We start from the raw sequence: 23,647 nt of genomic DNA on the forward strand, positions 1-23,647 counted from the left end.
TGACTATTTGTATCCAGTTACCAGGTCTTGTTGCACTCGGTTACACAACATCGGAGGTCGGAAGAATGAATGTAAAGTAGGTAATATGATCAATTACTGTTTTGACGCATAGTTTATTATTGATAGTTGAAACTACACTGTTTTACGTTGAATCAGTGGGATCTTGGGAGATTTTTTAACTTAGATTATTTGTGTGTCCATGATTTTTCTTAATTTTAATTTTAGAACTTAGAATAAACCCCCAAAAAACGAAACTTCTCTTTTTACATTTATGTCATAGTTTATTTTTTCTTTACAAGACAGAAAGGGTTAAACAAATTCAGGGCTTGTCCTACAACAGCTGGCATGCTTGTTAGACTGTAGTGTAACATGGTTTGAAAGCCTAACCCCTTAATGACCAAGCATTCGGTTTAGTTTTTTTTATCGTGGCAATACAAGAGTCAGAACTTTTTTAATTTTTCCATTGACAGCTTGATCAGGGCTTCTAAATGTGGAATGAGTTGTATTTTTTTAATGGCACTATTTTTTAGTACATAAAAATATATTGATTCATTTTTCAAGGGGGAATTGAAAAAAAAAATCCACAATTTTTTTTTTTGTGTTTTCAATTTATGTCACTCACCATGCAGCATAAATTATTTTTTACCTTTTATTCTATGGGTTGGTACGATTTAAGGAGATAGCAAACCGAACAATGCCCCAAATTATACTAGTGGTCCTAGTGACTAATGTAACAAAACCAGAAAAAGAAGCAAGTCACGACCAAGTATTTGAAAAAATGACAAACAGTCTTTATTAAAGTCAATAAGACACAGAAAAAACACACATAACAGCTATACACAGTAAAATGACATGGACCCTCGAAAAAAGATGGAATCCGAACATAAAAGCAGAATGGCCCCCCAGATGTTAGGCTGGTCAAACAATCCCACACAAGGCTAAAGTGCATAAATCAATATTATTGGGCAGGTGTTAGGCATGATACATTTGCACAGATAGATGATACCTATGTATAATTTAATAAATATAAAGTGCAGTCCTAGGTAAAAATAACATACCAAGCAGTATACCTACGCCTACGCAGTAGAGAATGAATAGGAGATCAGGACCGAGAGAGGGGACCTCTGCTGGACCCGACGCGCGTTTCGCTGGTGCTTCGACATGAAAGGGCCACCCAACCCCTGACGAAGCACCAGTGAAACGCGCGTCGGGTCCAGCAGAGGTCCCCTCTCTCGGTCCTGATCTCCTATTCATGCTCTACTGCGTAGGCGTGGGTATACTGCTTGGTATGTTATTTTTACCTAGGACTGCACTTTATATTTATTAAATTATACATAGGTATCTATCTGTGCAAATGTATCATGCCTAACACCTGCCCAATAATATTTGTTTATGCACTTTAGCCTTGTGTGGGATCGTTTGACCAGCCTAACATCTGGGGGGCCATTCTGCTTTTATGTTCGGATTCCATCTTTTTTTCGAGGGTCCATGTCATTTTACTGTGTATAGCTGTTATGTGTGTTTTTTCTGTGTCTAATTGACTTTAATAAAGATTGTTTGTCATTTTTTCAAATACTTGGTCGTGACTTGCTTCTTTTTCTGGTTTTGTTACGATTTAAGGAGATGCCAAACTTACAGTTTTTTTATGTTTTACTACTTTTTGCACAATAAAAACTTTGTTTTTGCATCGCTGCATTCCAAGAGGCATATGTGGGCTTTTATATGCGGGGCGAGATTACGTTTTCATTGGTACCATTTTGTGGTACATTGGATCTATTGATTAACCTTTTCTTAGGGGGGATTGGAAAAAAAATCTTATTTTTCATTTTATTTTTTTGTATGCCATTGGCACGGCCAAATAGGCATACAGCCATGGCAGGCCTGGGGGCCTTTGATAGGTCCCCGGCTGGGATGGCAATCCTTTAGGCTGCCAGTGATTGTGTTTGCGGGCCGCCAATGGGTGACAAATGGAGCACCCTACCTCTATCAAACCACTCTCTCTGTCAATAGCTTTTGAAAAAACAATTGCTTAGGCAACCACTCTGCAGTTTTTAAAAATCTTGAATATCATAGCATACCTCCACTTTCGCTGAAAAACGGTCATAGTGCAGGCTCATTTACATTGCCTGCAGTCTATAAGACGCTGTAACAGGATCACTGCGCAGGCCGGCGCGATAACTTCACTGCATTGCGCCGTCCCTGCTAGTGTCCCGTCTTGGTGTCTCATAGGCTATAGGCCTAAAAGGCCTTAGGGGGCGTGAATGGGGCTAGGTGAGTACAAGTTGTTTTTATTTGTTTGGGGGGCACTATGTACATGGGGTGCGGCACTATCTATGGGGAGCCTTTGTGGCACTATCTACAGAGGGCTATGTGTGTGTCACTCTCTACAGGGGGCTGTGTGTGTGTCACTCTCTACAGGGGGCTGTGTGTGTGTCACTCTCTACAGGGGGCTGTGTGTGTGTCACTCTCTACAGGGGCTGTGTGTATCTCTCTCTCTACAGGGGGCTGTGTGTTGCGCTCTCTCCAGCGGGCTGTGTGTTGCGCTCTCTCCAGCGGGCTGTGTGTTGCGCTCTCTCCAGCGGGCTGTGTGTGGCGCGCTCTCCACAGAGCTGTGTGGCAGATAAGCCTCTGATTTCTGGCGCAAAACCGCTGTTTGGAATTGCCTATGGCAAATCAGACCCATATGAATATAGCCTTACTCTTGGTGTTCAGCTCGGCCGAATGTGGGGGGGGGGGGGGGATCCAGCTCCATAATGGGAAACTTGTCCATTGGCAAAATACCTGCGAACCTCTCATCTCTAAATCGGACATTACATCGTACAGCAACGACTTTAGTTTAAGAACATTTATTGTGTGTGTGTGTGTGTGTGTGTGTGTGTGTGTATTGTAGAAGATCGGTCCAATTACACCTTTACATGAAAGGGCCACCCAACCCGTAACCCCGGATTGATTCAACTGTTCTTCAATTGTTGCAAGGGGGTTTTCTGTTGAGTAATATACACAGTTGTGTCTGTTAACAGCACCTGAAAGTTTGAAGTTGGCTTCATTGGACCAAGTTATTTTTCTAATAATGTCATCTCCATATATTTTTACATTCAAAATTGCCTCACATAATTGTAAACGCCGATCTGAATAATCCATGAAGTAATCTTGACCGATACATTTTCAGCCCTAAGCGTTGCATTAGACGAACCAAAGAAATGTCAACTCTTTAGAAGCTCTCTTTTTTTTAGATTTTTTTGGGACTTTAAGTAAATGCCAGTGCCACTAACATTTCATTTTCATCAGTAGTATCACTCACTGGTCGACCACTTTTTGGTGCATAACAAATGGATCCAGTTCAGTCACACATACAGTATACTGGTCTAGTTGGTGGTGGTGTTTCAAATTCTTCTTCCCATTTCTGTTGAACCTTTTTAGCATTGTCCGTCTTCCAATATTGTATGATTATCCACTTTCGTTGTTCACCTGTTAAATTACCTCCATACTTAATTATCAGAATAATGGAATAGAAATTTTGGGGGAGGTTTATCAGTCTAAACACAGGAATTTCTTTGTTGCCAATGGCATCCGACCACAGCACAGCTTTCACTTCTGGTAGAGCTCTTCAGAAATGAAATATTTTTAGACTGTTTGAAAAATCTCCCCCTGTATACGTACTTATGCACCCCCCTGTATATAAGAAATCACAGCACTTCGGAACTTATTTCAATTTAAATAGGTGATATATTGATCCATCTCAATGGCACTAACCGGAATAAAAAAATCACTTATTTAAATTGAAAGAAGTTCTAGTGTGTTGCGATTTTTCATTTTTTTTTTTTTAACCTTTTTTCGTTTCTTGACGCTGGAAATCCTATTTGATTGCAAGTTAATAAAGAGATCTAATGACAAAATGTTGTAATCTGTCTCCTATTATATTAAACATCCGCACTTCCCATCATTTTATGAGCTGCAGAATATGCAAAGCAGAACAATGTGAATCACTTATAGAGAAAGGTAGATTTCTAGTTGAATGCCAGAATACACCTTCCTCTAAGGACACGTTGTGACTAAACATATGTTTCCTGAGGCCACGTTATGATGAGAGGAATCTGTAAGAGCCTCTCAGTTTATTTTTAGTATCCTGGCAGGAACTTCTTCAGAGCACCAGGGCACATAAGGCAGAGACTTTCCAAAGTTCACACGACAACCTGCTGGAAACTCGTGTATCAAAACTGAGGCTGCCTTGTGGATTTCCTTTGGAAGAAAACTGAAAGTAATGGTTTCCTCTAGCCTTAGACATATTCATGTTAAATTAAAATAAGCGCGTAACCACCCTGAAAGAGAGTGGTTTCGTCACCAAGGAACTTCCTCTATACCAGCAGTTGCAAAACTTGTGTCTCTAAATTATTGTGCACTTACTTCTTCAGACACACATTATTCATGCTGTCAGAAGTAGTTGCCAAGGTAGTACAGCCGACTGGATCTGGCTCAGCCCCCAACAGCACTACAAATGAGGCCGCCCCAGGTGGAGGGATCTACTCCGCCATCATCAGCAGGAACTTGCCCATTATAGGTGGGAAAGAAAAAACCTTTGAGGAGCTTCAGAGAAAATGCCTAGAGAGAAAACTCCTTTTTGAGGATCGAGACTTCCCAGCAAATGACACTTCTCTGTTCTACAGTCAGACATATCCTGTCAAGTTTGAATGGAAACGCCCTCCAGTAAGTAACTTCTTGTCAATTTGAGTTTGAATCAGTTTGCAAAAATGTACACGTTTCCAGTTTAAGGGTGGGCTATAGGTAATATGGACTCATGTAAGCAATGGATGGCATGTAATGTTCACATGTATGTGCAAAGTGTAAAACCTCAACATTCCTTGTTGGTATAAGTGGCCTCTGTGGACAAAATTAGTGGTGTACATCCATAGGAAGCTACGAACATATACTCTTCATAGAGCCTTCTGAATGGATAAGTGGTATGTAAAGAAATATTGCACCACTGCCACTGTGGTCCCCGAGCTTGTAATATTGCAAATGTTTGTAGTGTATATGCACTCAATTAGGGTCTTTTCACATTAGCGTAAATAGGGTCCTTTAGGGTTTCTGTCAGATTTAAGCCTCAAAATATATCGGAACCCTGACAATGCCCCATTGGACCCTGTTAAAGCCAATGAGGTCCCAGTGCAGGGTTAATCATTACTGCCTAAAGCTAGTGATAATTGGAATCCCCCAATGTGAATATGAAAATGTCAGACACCCCCCCCCCCCCCCAGGATAAAAGGGACCAAAAATATCAGGGTGAAGGTTGTAGGTATGAATATTGTTCATATTGAATCTTGGTATTTGTCATTACAAATTGTAATCATTGATAACTTTTAGATTTGGTAGGGATCTTGAAACTCAACAATGTAATTTAGCAATTGGCTTCTTGAATATTGTGGTTTAGTATTTTTATGGCTAGTTATAGTGCTAAAGCTTCCTAACATGCTTTTCTTGCTAATCTATAATATTATAGAGCCAGATGAGGAACCCCCCTTATAGTTTAATTTTAAATCATCAGAGGAAGTCTGCTAGCATTATTCCTAGATTGTGAGATAGTGCTCTACAAGTGGGGTCATTATATATTTTTGTGACAGTGTATGCCTGGCACACACACAGTCATCGAAAATAGATTTTTTTTTTACCTGCTTGTTGATTAGGAATGCCGATAATTTTGGAGCCATTGGATCATTCTAGCATTATAACTTTTATCCCAGCCACAACCAAAATCAATAATAATAGTAAATCTATCTTACATCAAAGTAAGGCTATTTGCAATTAATTTGTCATGAGACAGGTTCGCTTCAATAATGCTCTTCCGCACGAAGCCTAGGTTTAACCTAGTGGATACTAAAAGCGCCCATTAACATGATTGCTCTAATGCAGGGGTGGGGAACGTCTGGCCCGTGAGCCGTATAAGGTCTGCGGCATCATTTGGTACGGCCCAACCGCGCTGCTGCCGCGTCATTCGCTACTTCGCTCCGTCAGCGGCGATTTGAGGTCGGTGTGTGCTGGCCCAAGAGTGGATCAGTCCGGTCACCTGACCTGAGTCAGTGATGTGAGGACATGTGACCGGACTGGTCCACTCCCGTCACGGCACGGCCTGACCACACTCTGACCGCCACTGCCTCCGTGTTATTCCCTCCTTGGCTCCGTCTGTGCCCCCTACTTAAAGTGAGGTCCAAGTGACTTAAAGGTTTTTTTTTTCATCAAGGACATTTATGATATACCCACAGGTTCCACCTATGGGACTCGCACCTATCTCTAGAACGGGGCCCCTAAACACTGTTCTACTGCTCTGTGTTGTGGCTGAAGCTTGTGATTTCCGACCAAGTAGGAAACAGCGTAGCTCCCTGAGCTGCGTTGTTTCCCTAAGTCCCATAGATCTGAATAGTAGTTACGGAAACAGTGCAGCTCCGCAAGCTACGCTGTTTTCTTCTTCATGGTCAGAAATCCACAGGAACACCGAGGAAGAACGGGGTTTAGGGGGCCCCATTCTATAGATAGGTGCAGATCCCAGAGGTGGAACCCGCATCTATCTGGCATTTATGAGATATCCTGTGGATATGTCATAAATATCCCTGATGGAAAAAACCCTATAAATAGGCTCTGTCACCACATTATAAGTGCCCTATCTCCTACATATTGAGATTGGTGCTGTAATGTAGGTAACAGCAGTGTTTTTTATTTAGAAAAACAATCTATTTTCACCAAGTTATGAGCGATTTTAGCTTTATGCTAATTACTTTCTTAATGTCCAAGTGGGCGTGTTTTTACTTTTGACGAAGTGGGCGTTGGGGAGAGAAGTGTATGACGCTGACCAATCAGCGTCATACACTTCTCTCCATTAATTTACTCTGCACATAGTGATCCTGCGTTGTTCACTATGTGCAGTCACATACACACACATTAAGGTTACTGAAGCGTCTTGACAGTAAAGAGATATCGCGTCCAACCAGGACGGGTGTCTATTCACAATCCCGACACTTCGGTTACATTTGAGTGTGACTTACAGCATAGCAAGCGTAATCTCACGAGATCACACTGTAAATGACAGCACAACATGATCACGATGGGCTGTGCTGTAAGTCACACACAAACGGTACCGAAGTGTCGGGATTGTGAATAGACATCCCGTCCGGGTTGGACGCGATCTCTATTTACAGTCAAGACGCTTCAGTAATGTTAATGTGTGTGTATGTTTCTGCACATAGTGAACATTGCAGGATCACTATGTGCAGAGTAAATGGATGGAGAGAGGTGTATGACGCTGATTGGTCAGTGTCATACACTTCTCTCCACAACACCCACTTGGTCAAAAGCAAAAACCTGCCCAGTTGGGCATTAAAAAAGTCATTAGCATAAAGCTAAAATCACTCATAACTTGGTGAAAATAGATCGTTTTTCTAAATAAAAAACACTGTTACCTACATTACAGCGCCCATCTCATTATGTAGGCGATAGGGCACTTATAATGTGGTGACAGAGTCTCCTTTAAGTAAGTCGGAACAACTTACTGTTGCAAGTTATTTTCAAAAGTAACCAAAGAGACGACTGCGCTCCAGACTGACCGACACAACATCATCAATACCGGCTAACATCACACGCCTCACCAAAGAGAAGCAATTCCAGCCATCACATTAGGGGTGAGTTAATTAAATGTTTGACCAAATATAGCAGGCTAATTTTTACGTTTCTAATTTTGTATGGCCTGCGAATAATGTTATAAATATCCAAATGGCCCTTGGCAGAAAAAAGGTTCCCCACCCCTGCTCTAATGAGTTCCTTTTGCTTCTTCTATATAGTTTTTTACATTTTTTTTTATTATTATTTCCCACATGCTTCAAGAAAGTGGAAATCTCAATATCAGAAACTTCAAGTGTTGGTGCACTATTATTGGGTCTTAACAGAATGGTTTCTATAAAAGATTCTGGAGGCCCAATTTAGACATTTTCTGGAGCTTACACTTGGCTTCCTTGCACATGCACTCAACTAAATCTATACCAGTTTATGTACATAAAGGGTTTGAATGCTTTGTGGCGGTAAACTGTTTGTTGCAGTTTCATCACAGTAAAAGGAATGACAATTGTGTGTTCACTTCAGTGTTGTCTAGAAAACTGCATGTGTCTTGTATGAAGAGAGAACAATGCTTCTGACCTTATGTCGCCAGGCCTAACTTACACCATGCCTGGCTAGGCATTCTGATTGTCACTATTGAGTATATTGGGCTTAAACCCTACAACTCACAATGATAGTGCAAAGGTTAAGCAATATTACTAACATTTCTGCTGTCCCATGACCAAACATGATGTTTTTGACATGGCAAATGGAACTATCTCAGTTGCAATAGAAAAATCTAGTTACTGTGGTTAACACTTCTACGTTCTTGCTTCTCCAACTTTCTGAAATTAGGTCTTTTTTTATTTTTTGTTTTGTGGATATATTTTCCTCCATGTTCATGTCTAAAATTGTGGAAAGATGACATAGTCCTGGACTTGTTGGGATGGGGGTATTGAACTGATATTTTTCTATATAGCAGTGTAAAGGATCTGCCAGGCACAGCTTCTGTGTATACGCCCATAGGTAATCAGTCTGCACCTGCTTCTATGTCTGTGAGACCTGCTAGTTAGCTATCCCTCTTCTGACTCCCTAGACCAGGTTATGGCTTTAGAGGTACGACTTGACCGACGTCTCAGGGAGCGACAACTTGAACATTTTTGTGTTTCCCCTCTGACTCCCCCATGATGCCTCCCGAGGTCCCGTTGCTTCGCTCTTCCACGGAAGACTCGGAGGTACCTATGCAACTCGGGGCCTCAGTGTCACCCCGACAACGTAGAGAGTTCCGCAGGAAGAATGGTCTCTGCTTCTATTGTGGGGATGACAAGCATCAAGTGAACACCTGTCCTAGGCGTAAGAATAAGCAGCCGGAAAACTTCCGCGCCTAAGTGATCATCGGGGAGGTCACTTGGGCGCACAGGTATTTCCCGTAAATATGAAACGTAATAAAATCTTGCTTCCCTTTCAGGTCTCTTTTGGTGGTAGGTCTGCTACCGGCAGTGCCTTCGTGGATTCAGGGTCTTCTGCTAATATCATGTCTGTGGAATTTGCTATGTCTCTAGCTATGCCTTTGATTGATTTGCCTAAACCTGTCCCGGTAGTGGGTATCGAATCCACTCCTCTTGCTAATGGTTATTTTACACAGCATACCCCTGTTTTTGAACTCCTTGTTGGCTCCATGCATTTGGAGCAGTGCTCTGTACTGTTGATGCAGGGATTATCGTCCGATTTGGTTTTAGGCCTTCCCTGGTTGCAGTTGCATAATCCCACGTTTGACTGGAATACTGGGGAGCTTACCAAATGGGGTAATGAATGCTTGACGTCATGTTTTTCTTTTAATTCTATTTCTCCCCCTGAGGAGAACACGCTACCTGAGTTTGTTCAGGACTTCGCTGATGTTTTCTCTAAGGAGGCCTCCGAAGTGTTTCCTCCTCATAGAGAATACAATTGCGCTATCGATTTGGTACCAGGAGCTAAGCTCCCTAAGGGTAGGATATTTAATCTCTCTTGTCCCAAACGTGAAGCCATGAGAGAGTATATCCAGGAATGCCTGGCCAAGGGTTACATTCGCCCCTCTACTTCTCCGGTAGGTGCTGGCTTCTTCTTCGTAGGGAAGAAGGATGGTGGTCTTAGGCCATGCATTGACTACCGTAACTTGAATAAGGTCACTGTAAGGAACCAGTATCCCCTTCCTTTGATTCCTGATCTCTTTAATCAGGTTCAGGGGGCCCAATGGTTCTCTAAGTTTGATCTACGGGGGGCGTATAACCTTATCCGCAACAAAGAGGGGGATGAGTGGAAGACTGCGTTTAACACGCCCGAAGGTCATTTTGAATACCTCGTCATGCCCTTTGGGTTGTGTAATGCTCCCGCGGTCTTCCAGAATTTCATAAATGAGATTTTAAGAGATTACCTGGGGGTATTTCTTGTAGTGTACCTTGATGACATACTTGTGTTTTCCAAGGACTGGTCCTCCCACATTGAGCACGTCAGGAAAGTGCTCCAGGTCCTTCGGGAAAACAAACTGTTTGCGAAGACCGAAAAATGTGTGTTTGGGGTGCAGGAAATACAATTTTTGGGTCAAATCCTCACTCCTCATGAATTCCGCAAGGACCCCGCCAAGGTCCAGGCTGTGGCGGTATGGGTCCAACCTGCCTCCCTGAAGGCGTTACAGTGTTTCTTGGGGTTCGCTAATTATTACAGGAGATTTATTGCTAACTTCTCGGTCATCGCTAAGCCTCTTACGGACCTCACTCGCAAAGGTGCTGATCTCCTCCACTGGCCTCCTGAGGCTGTCCAGGCTTTTGAGGTCCTTAAGAAGTGCTTTATCTCGGCCCCGGTGCTGGTTCAGCCCAACCAAATGGAGCCATTTATCGTGGAGGTTGACGCATCCGAGGTGGGAGTGGGGGCTGTCTTGTCCCAGGGTACCAGGTCCCTCACCCATCTCCGTCCCTGTGCCTACTTCTCCAGGAAGTTTTCGCCCACTGAGAGTAACTATGATATTGGCAACCGCAAACTCTTAGCCATTAAATAGGCATTTGAAGAGTGGCGCTACTTCCTGGAGGGGGCTAGGCACCAGGTAACGGTCCTTACCGACCACAAGAATCTGGTTTTCCTAGAATCTGCCCGGAGGCTAAACCCGAGACAAGCTCGATGGGCGCTATTTTTTACCAGATTCAACTTTTTGGTTACCTATAGGGCTGGGTCTAAAAATATTAAGGCTGATGCACTCTTGCGTAGCTTCATGGCCAGCCCTCCTTCGGAGGAAGATCCGGCTTGTATTTTGCCTCCAGGTATAATCATTTCTTCTATTGATTCTGACTTAGTCTCTGAAATTGCGGCTGATCAAGGTTCAGCTCCCGGGAACCTTCCTGAGAACAAGCTGTTTGTTCCCCTGCAATTCCGGCTAAGGGTACTTAGGGAAAATCATGACTCCGCACTATCTGGTCATCCAGGCATCCTGGGTACCAAGCACCTCATTGCCAGAAACTATTGGTGGCCTGGGTTGCCTAAAGACGTTAAGGCCTACGTCGCCGCTTGTGAGGTTTGTGCTAGGTCCAAGACTCCCAGGTCCCGACCAGCGGGCTTACTTCGTTCTTTGCCCATTCCCCAGAGACCTTGGACCCATATCTCCATGGATTTTATCACCGATTTGCCTCCATCTCAAGGCAAGTCGGTGGTGTGGGTTGTAGTAGACCGACCGCTTCAGTAAGATGTGCCACTTTGTGCCCCTCAAGAAACTACCCAATGCTAAGACGTTAGCTACCTTGTTTGTCAAACACATCCTGCGTCTCCATGGGGTCCCTGTCAATATTGTTTCGGACAGAGGGGTACAATTTGTTTCATTGTTTTGGAGAGCCTTCTGTAAAAAGTTGGAGATTGATCTGTCCTTCTCCTCTGCCTTCCATCCTGAAACTAATGGCCAAACCGAGAGGACTAATCAGTCTCTAGAACAATATTTAAGGTGTTTTATCTCTGACTGTCAATATGATTGGGTCTCATTCATTCCCCTCGCCGAATTTTCCCTTAATAACCGGGTCAGTAACTCGTCAGGGGTCTCCCCCTTTTTCTGTAATTTTGGGTTTAATCCACGGTTCTCCTCCGTTTCACCTGGTAGTTCCAACAATCCAGAGGTAGTCTGGGCCCAGATTCAGAAGAACCTAGAGGCGTCCCAGAGCATACAAAAAACTCAGGCAGATAGAAGACATTCTGCTAACCCCTTGTTTATGGTCGGGGATCTGGTGTGGTTATCGTCTAAGAACTTGCGCCTTAAGGTCCCGTCCAAGAAGTTTGCTCCCCGGTTTATTGGGCCGTATAAGGTCATTGAAGTCCTCAATCCTGTCTCCTTCCGACTGGAGTTGCCCCCATCTTTTCGAATACACGACGTGTTTCATGCCTCCCTCCTTAAACGCTGCTCCCCGTCCTTGGCTCCCTCGAGGAAACCTCCTGTCCCCGTTCTCACCCCTGAGGGGGTGGAATTCGAGGTGGCCAAGATTGTGGACAGCAAGATGGTCCAAGGCTCCCTCCAGTACCTGGTCCATTGGAGAGGATACGGGCCTGAGGAGAGGACTTGGGTACCCACCCGGGATGTTCACGCTGGGGTATTGGTCAGGAAGTTCCACCTTCGTTTCCCCAATAAACCAGGTCCACCTAGAAAGGGTCCGGTGGCCCCTCATAAAAGGGGGGGGGATACTGTAAAGGATCTGCCAGGCACAGCTTCTGTGTATACGCCCATAGGTAATCAGTCTGCACCTGAGTCTATGCCTCTGAGACTGACTCCATCTTCCACCACTCAGGATGGTAGGCTTAGGAGTGGGAGAGCCTATCGCAGCCTGGCCAGACGGAGCTAGCTCCCGATCTCTGTCTATTTATACCTGCCTTTCCTGTTCCTCCTTGCTTGTGATTCTTCTCGTGTGGTTTCCTGGCCCTGCTGCAGCTTCTGAACTATTTGACCCTGCTTCATACTGACCCTGGTTTACTGACTACTCTCCTGCTCTGCGTTTGGTACCTCGTACACTCCTGGTTTGACTCGGCTTGTTCACTACTCTCCTGCTCAGCGTTTGGTACCTCGTACACTCCAGGTTTGACTCGGCTCGTTCACCACTCTGGTTGCTCATGGTGTTGCCGTGGGCAACTGCCCCATTTCCCTTAGCTTTGTCTACCCTTGTCTGTTTGTCTGTCATGCACTTACTGAGCGTAGGGACCGTCGCCCAGTTGTACCCCGTCGCCTAGGGTGGGTCGTTGCAAGTAGGCAGGGACTGAGTGGCGGGTTGATTAGGGCTCACTTGTCTGTTTCCCTACCCCCATCATTACAAGCAGAATATAAAATCACATAGGTTGCAAAAAAAAAAAAAAGAGAGAATGTAATCTTCACTCCACAATACTTACATATGTTGTAGGCTCTATTTTATCACACGTCACCTGCTATATCTCTAGCTAGACCTCCGATAATGTACACCACTTGACATCATATTATATTGACACCATGGTAGATAGTTCAATGGTATACTGGGGTTGCTAGGGACACTCCGGTATTCTCTCTCTTGATTTTTCCTGACAATTATATTGCTTTCTGATCAAGATAAGATAAATGAAACCTCTCTGTTACATCCATTGTTTCCAACCCTCAATATCTTTTATTAGTATTTGGTGATCTTCCAGTACATAGGGTATCAAACATGGCAGTCATGACCTCTGAACTAGTTCGTAAAGTAAATTACAACTTACCAAGATAAGACCTGGAGCAGCACTGGGCGCATTGCGCACATGAAACCGTGGACAGTACAATGCGCATGCACAGAGAAGCAAGATGTACTTTCCTCGGATTCATATGCGCAATGTGCATGTGCCTTATGCTGCCGGATTCCTTCCTGTAAGTTGTCATTTACTTTACTAATTATTCCCTAAATGTCCGTTTTTGAGGTAGGCAAGTTTGGAACACGAAATCCCAACTGCTCAACGGCATGCTGGTGGTTCATTGTCTCTAAAGCTACTAACAGGTTCCCTTTAAAGATAGCGACCCCAGCATTCAGCTCATCCAAGTCTTGGTATACTCAGTGATCAGCTGTTATTGTAGGAGAATCTCCACCTCACCATTCAGTTACTGCTGCAGGAGAAACGTTTTACATGGGGCCTTTAAATGTGGGTCAACCACACTGGCTCCCCACTCATAAAGGGGGTTTCTGAATGCCCTATCTTACTCTATGACGTCCATATGTTCTAATAGGGCTTATGGACAGGGGTGGTCTTTATGAGACAGCCCCTTTAAGAACGGTCAAGTTCAGACAAAAATATCAACCTGCACAACACCTGAATTCCTTCCATCCTAACAAGTAAAAACACAAGACCGTAGAATGAACTATGTTTGCCACAGGGGTCATTTTATAAAAAATGTAAAGAGGTTGTCTCATGAAGATGGCAGCTTTTACATATGCCCTGTCAGGGAACATGGACATCATAGAGGGATGTCCCCGGCTTGGCACCCACCTCTTTTATCCAGAGTGGAGAGCTGCTTACAAAGATGGGCTATCTCTTTGGCGAACACTGCCTGTTCACGTATTAAAGAGTTAATCATTAATTTCATGTACGCATGTAATACTATATGTCACTGGGGGTTTCTGAAGCTGGAAATGCATCGACTGGCTGCTGGCTTGGTCAACTTCAATTTATAAAGAGGTTGTCTGGATGATACTTGACATTTTTTATTTTCCCTGCCAATTCTATTGCTCTCATAAACATACAGGAAACATCTCTGTGATGTCCATTCTCTCCAATGCTCAATATCTTTTATTAGTATTTTTTGACCTTCCAGTACCCAGGTTATCAAGTAATAAAACCTGATAACTCATGGGGATGTTGTCTGTGGTGAATGAAGAGAAGACTGTCCTTTCTTCTTGCTGATCAAAATAACCAGTCCTTCAGTGGTTGCTGGGTTCGAATTCGGCCATTGACAAACTTTGCATGGAGTTTGTATGTTCTCCCTGGGTTTTTGAGGGTTTCCTGTGGGTACTCCAGATTCCTCCCACACTCCAAAAACATACCAGTAGGTAATTGGCTTCCCTGGGATAGGAACTAATTTGAATGGTGTGGAAAATCTCTGTAGTCAAGCTAAACCTATTCTTTGCATGATTTTTAGAAAATAATTAACAATTATTGGTAGGTACAGGCAGCAGCACTGCATTACTTTCCATGGGGCAAAATTGGTCAATCACTTAATCTAGAATAACAAAAATATTTCTCAAAACTTGTGTATTCCCCCCACCCGTCATACAAAATATTTTGTTAGAAAAAAGAAACCTGGATCAAGTAGTTACAAAACGGATTACGCATGTGAGCGGTTAGCCCTGTTTCACAATGGGGGGGGGGGGACTCCCAGACATGAATCAGCTTTAATAATCAGAATCTGTTCCTCCAGTTCTTAGAAACTTCTGCTGACATCATCTTTTCTCTGTATTTAGTGCAAGGATTTATTCCTGTAGAGTGGTGGCTCGTTTTGAGTACTGTTTTGAGATATTGTTATTTGGAATTGTGGTTATTCATGGGATCTTACCTATTTTTTCAACTGATCATGTGGTTTATTGGGTATGTTCTGGACCAGGGCCGGGCTTAGTTTGGATGGGGTTTTCCCATGAGAGACATTTATGACATATCCGCAGGATATGTCATAAATGTCAGATAGATGCGGGTCCCACCTCTGGGACCCACGCATATCTCCAGAACGGCGCCCCCTAAACCGTGTTCAGCCGCTCTGTCTTGCCGTAAAAAAGGTTATATGGTCGTGAGTTACGTAAACAGCGTAACTCGCTGAACAATACTGTTTCCGTAAGTCCCATAGAACTGAATGGTAGTTACAGAAACAGCATAGCTCGCATGCTACGCTGCTTCCGTAACCGCCATTCACTACTATGGTAATTACGGAAACAGCATAGCTCAGCGAGCTACGCTGTTTTTGTAACTCCCAACCATATAACCAGGAAGTGGCCAGGAGGCAGCGACATCAGACAAAGCTAGAACAGGGTTTAGGGGGCCCCATTCTAGAGATAGGTGCAGGTCCCAGAGGTGGGACCCGCATCTATCTGACATTTATGACATATCCTGTGAATATGTCATAAATGTCTCTTATGGGAAAACCCCTTTAACCACATATATAGACACGCACGTACTGGAACATGAATACTGTACATACATAGAGGGACATATGTAGACAAAAAGGCAAATATATACACACATTCTGGAATATATACATACATAGAGAAATATATAGACTTACTTACACATATTGTATATACAGACACACACACACACACACACACACACACACACACACACACACACACACACACACACAGGCACATAAATACACTGACAGGAACATATACAAATACATAAAAGGCGGATATATACAAGCACAAAGACACATTCACATACATACCCATACATACACAGTGCAGATAATGTAATAGATGTCACCTACAGTCCTATGTAATACTACAGATATCACAGTGATAACTATACCCATACATATATAAACACACACAGAGGCATACATACATTGAATTAAAAAAGTTTACACACCCCTGTTAAAATGCCACATTTTTGCATGTTACAATCAGTACAAGGTGAATCATTTCAGAACTTTTTCCACCTTTAGGCCCTGTACACACAGTTTTTTGACACGTTTTTTGCCGTGAAGACCGTGGAAAATACGGTCTAAATTGCCTCCCATTGTTTTCAGTGGTAGGTGGAGGCGGTTTTTTCCCATGAGCAGAAAAAACCGCCTGCGGGAAAAAGAAGCGACAGGCCCTATCTTGGGGCGTTTTCCGCCACAAAAACCCCATTAAATTCAATGTGAGACAGAAAAAATGCAGCGAATGGCTGACACGTTTTTTGATGCGTTTTATGTCAAAAAACGCTCACGGTTTTTCCCTCTGCCTGTTGAAGAAATAGGCAAAAAAATCGGCAAAAAAATTGCATCAAAAAACGCCCGCGGTGCCAAACCACTTTAAAAAAACAGCGCTGATTTTTCCAGGCAGAATTTTCTGCCTGCAAAAAACTCTGTGTGAACATAGTCTTATGTCACCTATAATCTGTACAATTCCATTGAAAAACAAACTGAAATCATTTAAGGTGGAAAAATAAAAATAAAGAACAAAAATAATATGGTTGCATAAATATGCACACCCTTAAACTAGTACTTTGTTGAATTACCCTTTGACTTTATGACCGCATTCAGTCTTTTTGGGTAGAAGTCTATCAGCATGGCACATCTTGACTTGCCAATTGTTGCCCACTCTTCCTTGCAAAAGCTCTCCAAATCTGACATCTCCTGGGTACAGCCCTCTTTAGGTCACCCCACAGATTTTCAATGGGATTCAGGTCTGGGCTTTGGCTGGGCCATTATAAAACTTTGAGCTTCTTCTGGTGAAGCCATTCTTTTATTGATTTGGAGGTATACTTTGGGTCGTTGTCATGCTGAAAGGTGAAATTCTTCTTCATCTCCAGCTGTTTAGCAGGTTTTGTGCAAATATTGACTGATATTTGGAACTGTTCCTAATTCCCTTCACCTTCACTAAAGCCCCAGTTCCAGCTGCAGAAAAACAGCCCCAAATTATAATGCTGCGTCCACCATGCTTCACTGTGGGGATGGTGTTCTTTTGGTGATGTGTAGTATTGGCTTTGCGACAAACATACCTTTTGGAATTATGGCGAATAAGTTCAACCTTGGTCTCATCACACCGTAACATGCTTTTGGCAGACTTGATGTAGGTCTTTGCAAAGCATAGCCGGGCTTGGATGTTTTTCTTTGTTAGAAAAGGCTTCCATCTTGCCACCCTACCCCACAGCCCAGACATATGAAGAATATAGGAGATTGTTGTCACATGCACTACACAACCAGTACCTGACAAAAAGTCTGGCAGCCTCCCTGACCAATTTTAGTCTGGTCTTTTATCAAGTTTTGAGGAACGTCCAGTTCTTGGTAACGTCACTGTTGTGCCAAATGTAATCCACTTCTGGATGACAGTCTTCACTGTGTTCCATGGTATAGCTAATGCCTTGGAAATTCTTTGGTACCCTTCTCCTGACTGATGCCTTTCAACAATCAGATGTCTTTGATATGTTGTAAGCTCTTTACGGACCATGGCTTTTGCTGTCACATGCAACAAAGAAAATGTCAGGAAAATCCTAATAGAACAGCTGAACTTTATATGGGGTTACTCAGAATCACTTTAAATAATGGCAGCTGTGTACTGACTACTACTGATTGGTCAGCGTCATACACTCCTCTGTACAACGCCCACTTGGTCTGAAGTAAAAACACGCCTACTTGGGCATTAAGACACTCATTAGCATAAATCTAAAATCGCTAATAAAGTGTTGAAAATAGATCGTTTTTTAAATAAAAAGCATTACTGTCACCTACATTATAGCGCCCATCTCCTTATGTATGAGATAGGGCACTTATAATGTGGTGACAGAGTCTCTTTAAATGTGATTGACTAATTCTGAACATAACCACATCCCCAATTATAAGAGGGTGTTCACACTTATGCAGTCCCATTATTGTAGTTTTGTTATTTGTATTTTGCCCCTCTAAATGATTTCAGTTTGTTTTTCAATGGAATTGTACAGATTATGGGTCACATTAAAGGTGGAAAAAGTTCTGAAATGATTAATCTTGTACGGATTTTTTAACATGCAAAACCTGGCATTTTAACAGGGGTGTATAGACTTTTTATATCCACTGTATATACATAGTAACATAGAGACATATATACACACATAATGGAACATATACACACACAAACACATAGACACACAGACACTTACCATCTCTCCTTGCTGACAGGCTTCTTGCAGGATAAACTGTGGGCGGAGCTTCCTCCTCTGCACTTGCTCCTCGGCTCTTGTGTCCTCCGTGTGTGAGGAGCAGAGGCAGAGCCCAGTGGTGCCCCCAACATGCTGGGAGGGTGCAGCGCCCTGTGCACTCGCACAGGTTGCACGACCCTAAGGCTGGCCCTGTTCTGAACTAGTATTGATTTTATTTTGCACAATTTTTTACTTGTGCATTATACCATATTACAGCTTAGTTCGTGTACATTATAACTACCCCCATGTAAAAAGAGCTTCTCATGATCTGATTTACAATCTGACACCCTTTCAGTCAACCTCAGTACAACATAGAGCTATTGCCTGCTAGAAATGTAACCTTTGAACATGATGCGTTATGAAACCATGACTATCCCATAAAAATCAATCCGAGTTATTGAGTGTGCATATCATATATATATATATATATTTAACTCCATAGATGTTTCTTGGCAGTTGGGACTCCGTTTTCTTTTCACTTGATATGACTGCCAGCTGTTTTTTAACAGTACCCAAGTCAAGAATTGTCGAGATGCCTGTGGTAGTCATATGATCATCAAGGTCAAGTTAAGGTCAGGCCAATGCTTCTACCCAAAACTCTGTGGGATACAAGGGGAAAGTATTATCAGAAAATTATATATTTCTGTCAGGTTTTAATATATTTGATGGTGTTTTTTATTTTTCATGTGTCTATCCATATTAAAAAAGAAATAGTCTTGAAATAGTTCAGTTTTCAAAAGGGCCACTAAAGCTCACACAATAAGCTGGTATTTCTGCTGCTCACAGCTTTGCTGTATAGACTGGGACATAGTTAGCAGATGGCGGGAGATTTAATGCCAGCTCTAAAGCCATATAGTAACACAATGCACCCAGATAAAGCCCTGTATGCTGCTCCCTGTCACTCCCTGATCTCTGAGGAGGGGTTGTAATCCTTCACTTCCTAGAGATGGTCAGAGAAATGTTTATATTCTATTAAAATCAACTTCTATTAATTCTCTTTTACAGACTCACATCCAATTAATGAAACAAAAATTAAATACATAACCTCTAATCGTTTTCTTGCTTTGTTAGTAATGCTCATCAGGATCTGTTTATTTTAATAATTCACGTACCAACAATATTTATAAAATATGCAGTGTAATAAGTCTCATGGTAGAAGCACACCTTTAAAGAAGCTCTGTCACCAGATTTTGCAACCCCTATCTGCTATTGCAGCAGATCGGCGCTGCAATGTAGATTACAGTAACGTTTTTATTTTAAAAAAACGAGCATTTTTGGCCAAGTTATGACCATTTTTGTATTTATACAAATGAGGCTTGCAAAAGTACAACTGGGCGTGTTTAAAGTAAAAGTCCAAGTGGGCGTGTATTATGTGTGTTACATCGGGGCGTTTTTACGACTTTTACTAGCTGGGCGTTCTGACGAGAAGTATCATCCACTTCTCTTCACAACGCCCAGCTTCTGGCAGTGCAGACACAGCCGTGTTCTCGAGAGATCACGCTGTGACGTCACTCACAGGTCCTGCATCGTGTCGGACGAGCGAGGACACATCGGTACCAGAGGCTACAGTTGATTCTGCAGCAGCATCAGCGTTTGCAGGTAAGTAGCTACATCGACTTACCTGCAAACGCCGATGCTGCTGCAGAATCATCTGTAGCCTCTGGTGCCGATGTGTCCTCGCTCGTCTAACACGATGCAGGACCTGGGGAAGTGACGTCACAGCGTGATCTGCCAGAAGCTGGGCGTTCTGAAGAGAAGTGGATGATACTTCTCGTCAGAACGCCCAGCTAGTAAAAGTAGTAAAAACGCCCCGATGTACGCACATAATACACGCCCAGTTGTACTTTTACTTTTCAACACGCCCAGTTGTACTTTTGCAAGCCTCATTTGCATAAATACAAAAATGGTCATAACTTGGCCAAAAATGCTTGTTTTTTAAAAATAAAAACGTTACTGTAATCTACATTGCAGCGCCTCTCTGCTGCAATAGCAGATAGGGGTTGCAAAATCTGGTGACAGAGCCTCTTTAACAACTGCCTATATTGTATGAATTAAAGTCTCATTATGACAGCCCCTTAGAGAACTACAGTCATAAAAGGTGCTAGTAGCTTGCTACTGGCCCTGCAGCGATTTTCCTATGATCTCCCAATTTTGGCTTTAATTATGGATTTTGTAACAAATCACATCTGTAAGACCTATTATTCATGTTATCCAGACTAAACTGACTTTATAGCCAGGCTACTGTGCAGTATAGTTTATGCATCTCTCTCACAGCTAGCTGCTAGGAGGCGGGAGCATTGAGGGGGCGGTGCAGACTACACTGTCAGACAACTATTGAGCACCTTTCTGTTTTTGTTTTTTCTTGTTAGTTTTTTTTTTCGATTCCGACCAGAATAAGAAACTGCATGAGGCAATGAAAGCTCAGAGGCTGAGGATATTACAAATGTGTCTTAAGGTTTTCCAGCTATTTAATAAAAGTATATTTTAGGGATGATCTATCACAGGTCTATTAAATACCCTAAATTTTGCCTGGAGGTCTACATTCCCGCATTCAGTGGGGAATGTCGCCACTGAACATTTCCCGGAACTGGTGTTTAGGGGACCAATCAAAAGCATGCACTGTATGCTAATCGGCTCATCCTTCTTGGCTGATCGGTCAAAAGGGATCACACAGTTAGCATTCCGAGACAATGATACATGTCAACATGCTAACCATGTGATTTTAGTCTGTCAATTAAATGTGAGTGACACACTGATTATTTTACAGCGTGTGGCTTTGTGCGCCCCCTCAAAGAATGTTAAATTAGCTGTTATATCTGAAGTACACGGTTCAATACGTTCAGTTTACATATTGTACAGGACATGGAAAGCACAATTTTTATAGCTTAAAATATTTTAACCCTGTATACATTCAGTAAAGTAAAAAAAAAAAAAAAAAAAAAGTACTCTGACATACGGGTTAGAAGGCATTAGTAGCCGACCTTTGATACAGTGTAATAAAATTACCGTCATTATCTGTACAAGATTTACACATTGACTTGCTGGACTATATATTTAATTTCAGATTTTTACAGAGCAAAAAAAATTAGAATTGAAAGCTAAATTTTTTCAAAAATAATAATGTGCTGAGGATTGCTTCAAACAGAGATCAAAGACTTTGCCTTATGTATGAAATTGGAAAAGTGAAATAAATGAATGCAGGAATGTATTAGAAAAGAAAGCAACATGGAAATTACAGCCCGAAAAATCATGCAAAATGAGTAAACAATATTTGAAGGCTTTAAAATAAAAAAAAGTGCAATTTAATATACTCTGCATTATGTCCTTATTAAAGGGATATTCGTATAAAAAAAAGTGATGGCATATTGCTAGGAAATGTGATCACTTTGCTTTCAGTGGGGGTCGCATTGCCGGGACCCCCATCGATTCTGAGATTGAAGGAGCCACAGCACTGCATTAGCGCTATGGGCCCCTGACTGTTTTTCCCAGTGAGTGGGGCCATGCTGCAGTATCCTGCACAGCCGGTGTCCATGAGCACTCCTGTACAGGGAAAAACTGAGAAGGGGACACAGTGCTAAATCAGTGCTGCGGCCCCTTCATTTTCAGAATCAGTGGTGGTCCCAGCAAACTGTACCCTACCAATCGCAAAGTGATGGCATATACAAGCGATATGCCATCACTTTTTGTGTGATGGGAATAACCATTTAGGCACCCGATTTTTTGTGGAGAATAACTAAAACATTTAAAGGGTTGCGTGAGATTAAAAAAAGGATCTGATTTTTCCCCCAGAAACCACCCTACCCTTGTTTTTGGGCTGTGTCTGGTAATGCAGCTCAGCCCCATTCACTTTTGTGTTGGTATTTTATTTTGTTCCATAAAGGTGATATTTATTATTTAACTTTTTCTTTTATTACTTTTTTTTATTGTTTTTAACAACCGTACGACAATCAGGCACCTAATGGGTTCCATTACTTGTGTGTGTGTGTGTGTGTGTGTGTGTGTGTATATATGTGTGTATATATATATATATATATATATATATATATATATATATATATATATATATATATAAAAGCAGCAATAACAAGAAGGACGTTTTGCTGCAGTAATGAGCAGTATAGCTCAAAATCCAGCACTGGGGTGAGAAATAACATTTACCAGGAAGCTGCAGCATGTCTGTTTCTTTCTCGTGCTGCTCCTGCTACCCCATCACCTCTCCATAGACTTGTATGGGCAGCTTCTCTGTGTCTGACTCACTATGCTCCTGTTCACTCCTCCTACTCCCCTCCCCTCTCCATAGACTTCTATTGGCAGGCAATAAAGAGACACCCCTCCACCTTCTGCAAGTCCATCTGTAACTAGAGATGGATTTTGCTTGAGAAACAGTGGTTGAACAGCAGATTACAGGAAGGGAGACACCTAGTGGCAGTAATGTCACACAGAATTTGCATGGATAAAACAAAAAATTCTAACAGTAATTCAGCTACAAAGTTGAGATAACGGCTGTTAAATGCTGTCGTACAATCTATAACATGTATAACCTATCTTTTAATCTTAAAGAGGTTAATCGGGATAAGAAAAAAGTGTCTGATTTTTGTTTGTTTGTTTTTTACAGAAACCGTGCCACTCATGTTCATAGGCTGTGTCTGGTATTGCCGCATTTACTTGAATTGAGGCAAAGCTGCAATACCAGAAACAGCCCACGGACTAGGGTGGCATTGATTGTTTTTGGTGGGGGGGCAAAAAATTTTTTTGTTTAATCCTTTAAAATGGCACCTGTAAAACGATATAACATTTATAGTGCAAAAAAGTTTTTTTCTTCACCTTGAATAATAAAATCCACAATGAGGTGCACATAAAGCAGTTTTTTTTAATTAATTCTGAAGAGTGGAATATCATATAAACACAGTTCAGTCTTCATTTTGCAGCTGTGTAGAGATGCCAAAAAATATGATGGTGAAACATGACAGTGACAGCTTCATTAGCTGCACACAATAGAACAAAGCGGATCCCCTATGCATCCATTCAGTTGTATAGGATTAGTGTATACTGTCTGTTTAGAAAGGCCTGTGCCCTATTCTGTTGACGATAGTTTTTAAAAGGATGAATGCCTTCTGCTGAGACAGGAACGAGCCATGGTGGGATTTGTTTTACATGTTAAAGCGGAACAAAAGAAAGGAAAAAAAAAACTGTGAGAAAAAAT

The 23,647-nt window shown here is 42.3% G+C and overlaps 1 protein-coding gene across 3 annotated transcripts in view; it reads left to right on the top strand.

The window, feature by feature from the left end:
- The first annotated feature begins 4,425 nt into the window (after positions 1-4,425).
- CAPN3 (calpain 3) overlaps positions 4,426-23,647 on the top strand; it is a 123,674-nt gene continuing 104,452 nt past the window's right edge. For all 3 annotated transcript variants that reach the window (XM_075843785.1, XM_075843784.1, XM_075843787.1), the window contains exon 1: positions 4,426-4,704. In XM_075843785.1, coding sequence (XP_075699900.1) covers positions 4,426-4,704 — 279 coding nt within the window. The remainder of the gene's footprint in view (positions 4,705-23,647) is intronic.

The sequence above is a fragment of the Rhinoderma darwinii genome, chromosome 12, assembly GCF_050947455.1.
Source record: "Rhinoderma darwinii isolate aRhiDar2 chromosome 12, aRhiDar2.hap1, whole genome shotgun sequence".
In the NCBI taxonomy this organism is placed as follows: domain Eukaryota; kingdom Metazoa; phylum Chordata; class Amphibia; order Anura; family Rhinodermatidae; genus Rhinoderma; species Rhinoderma darwinii.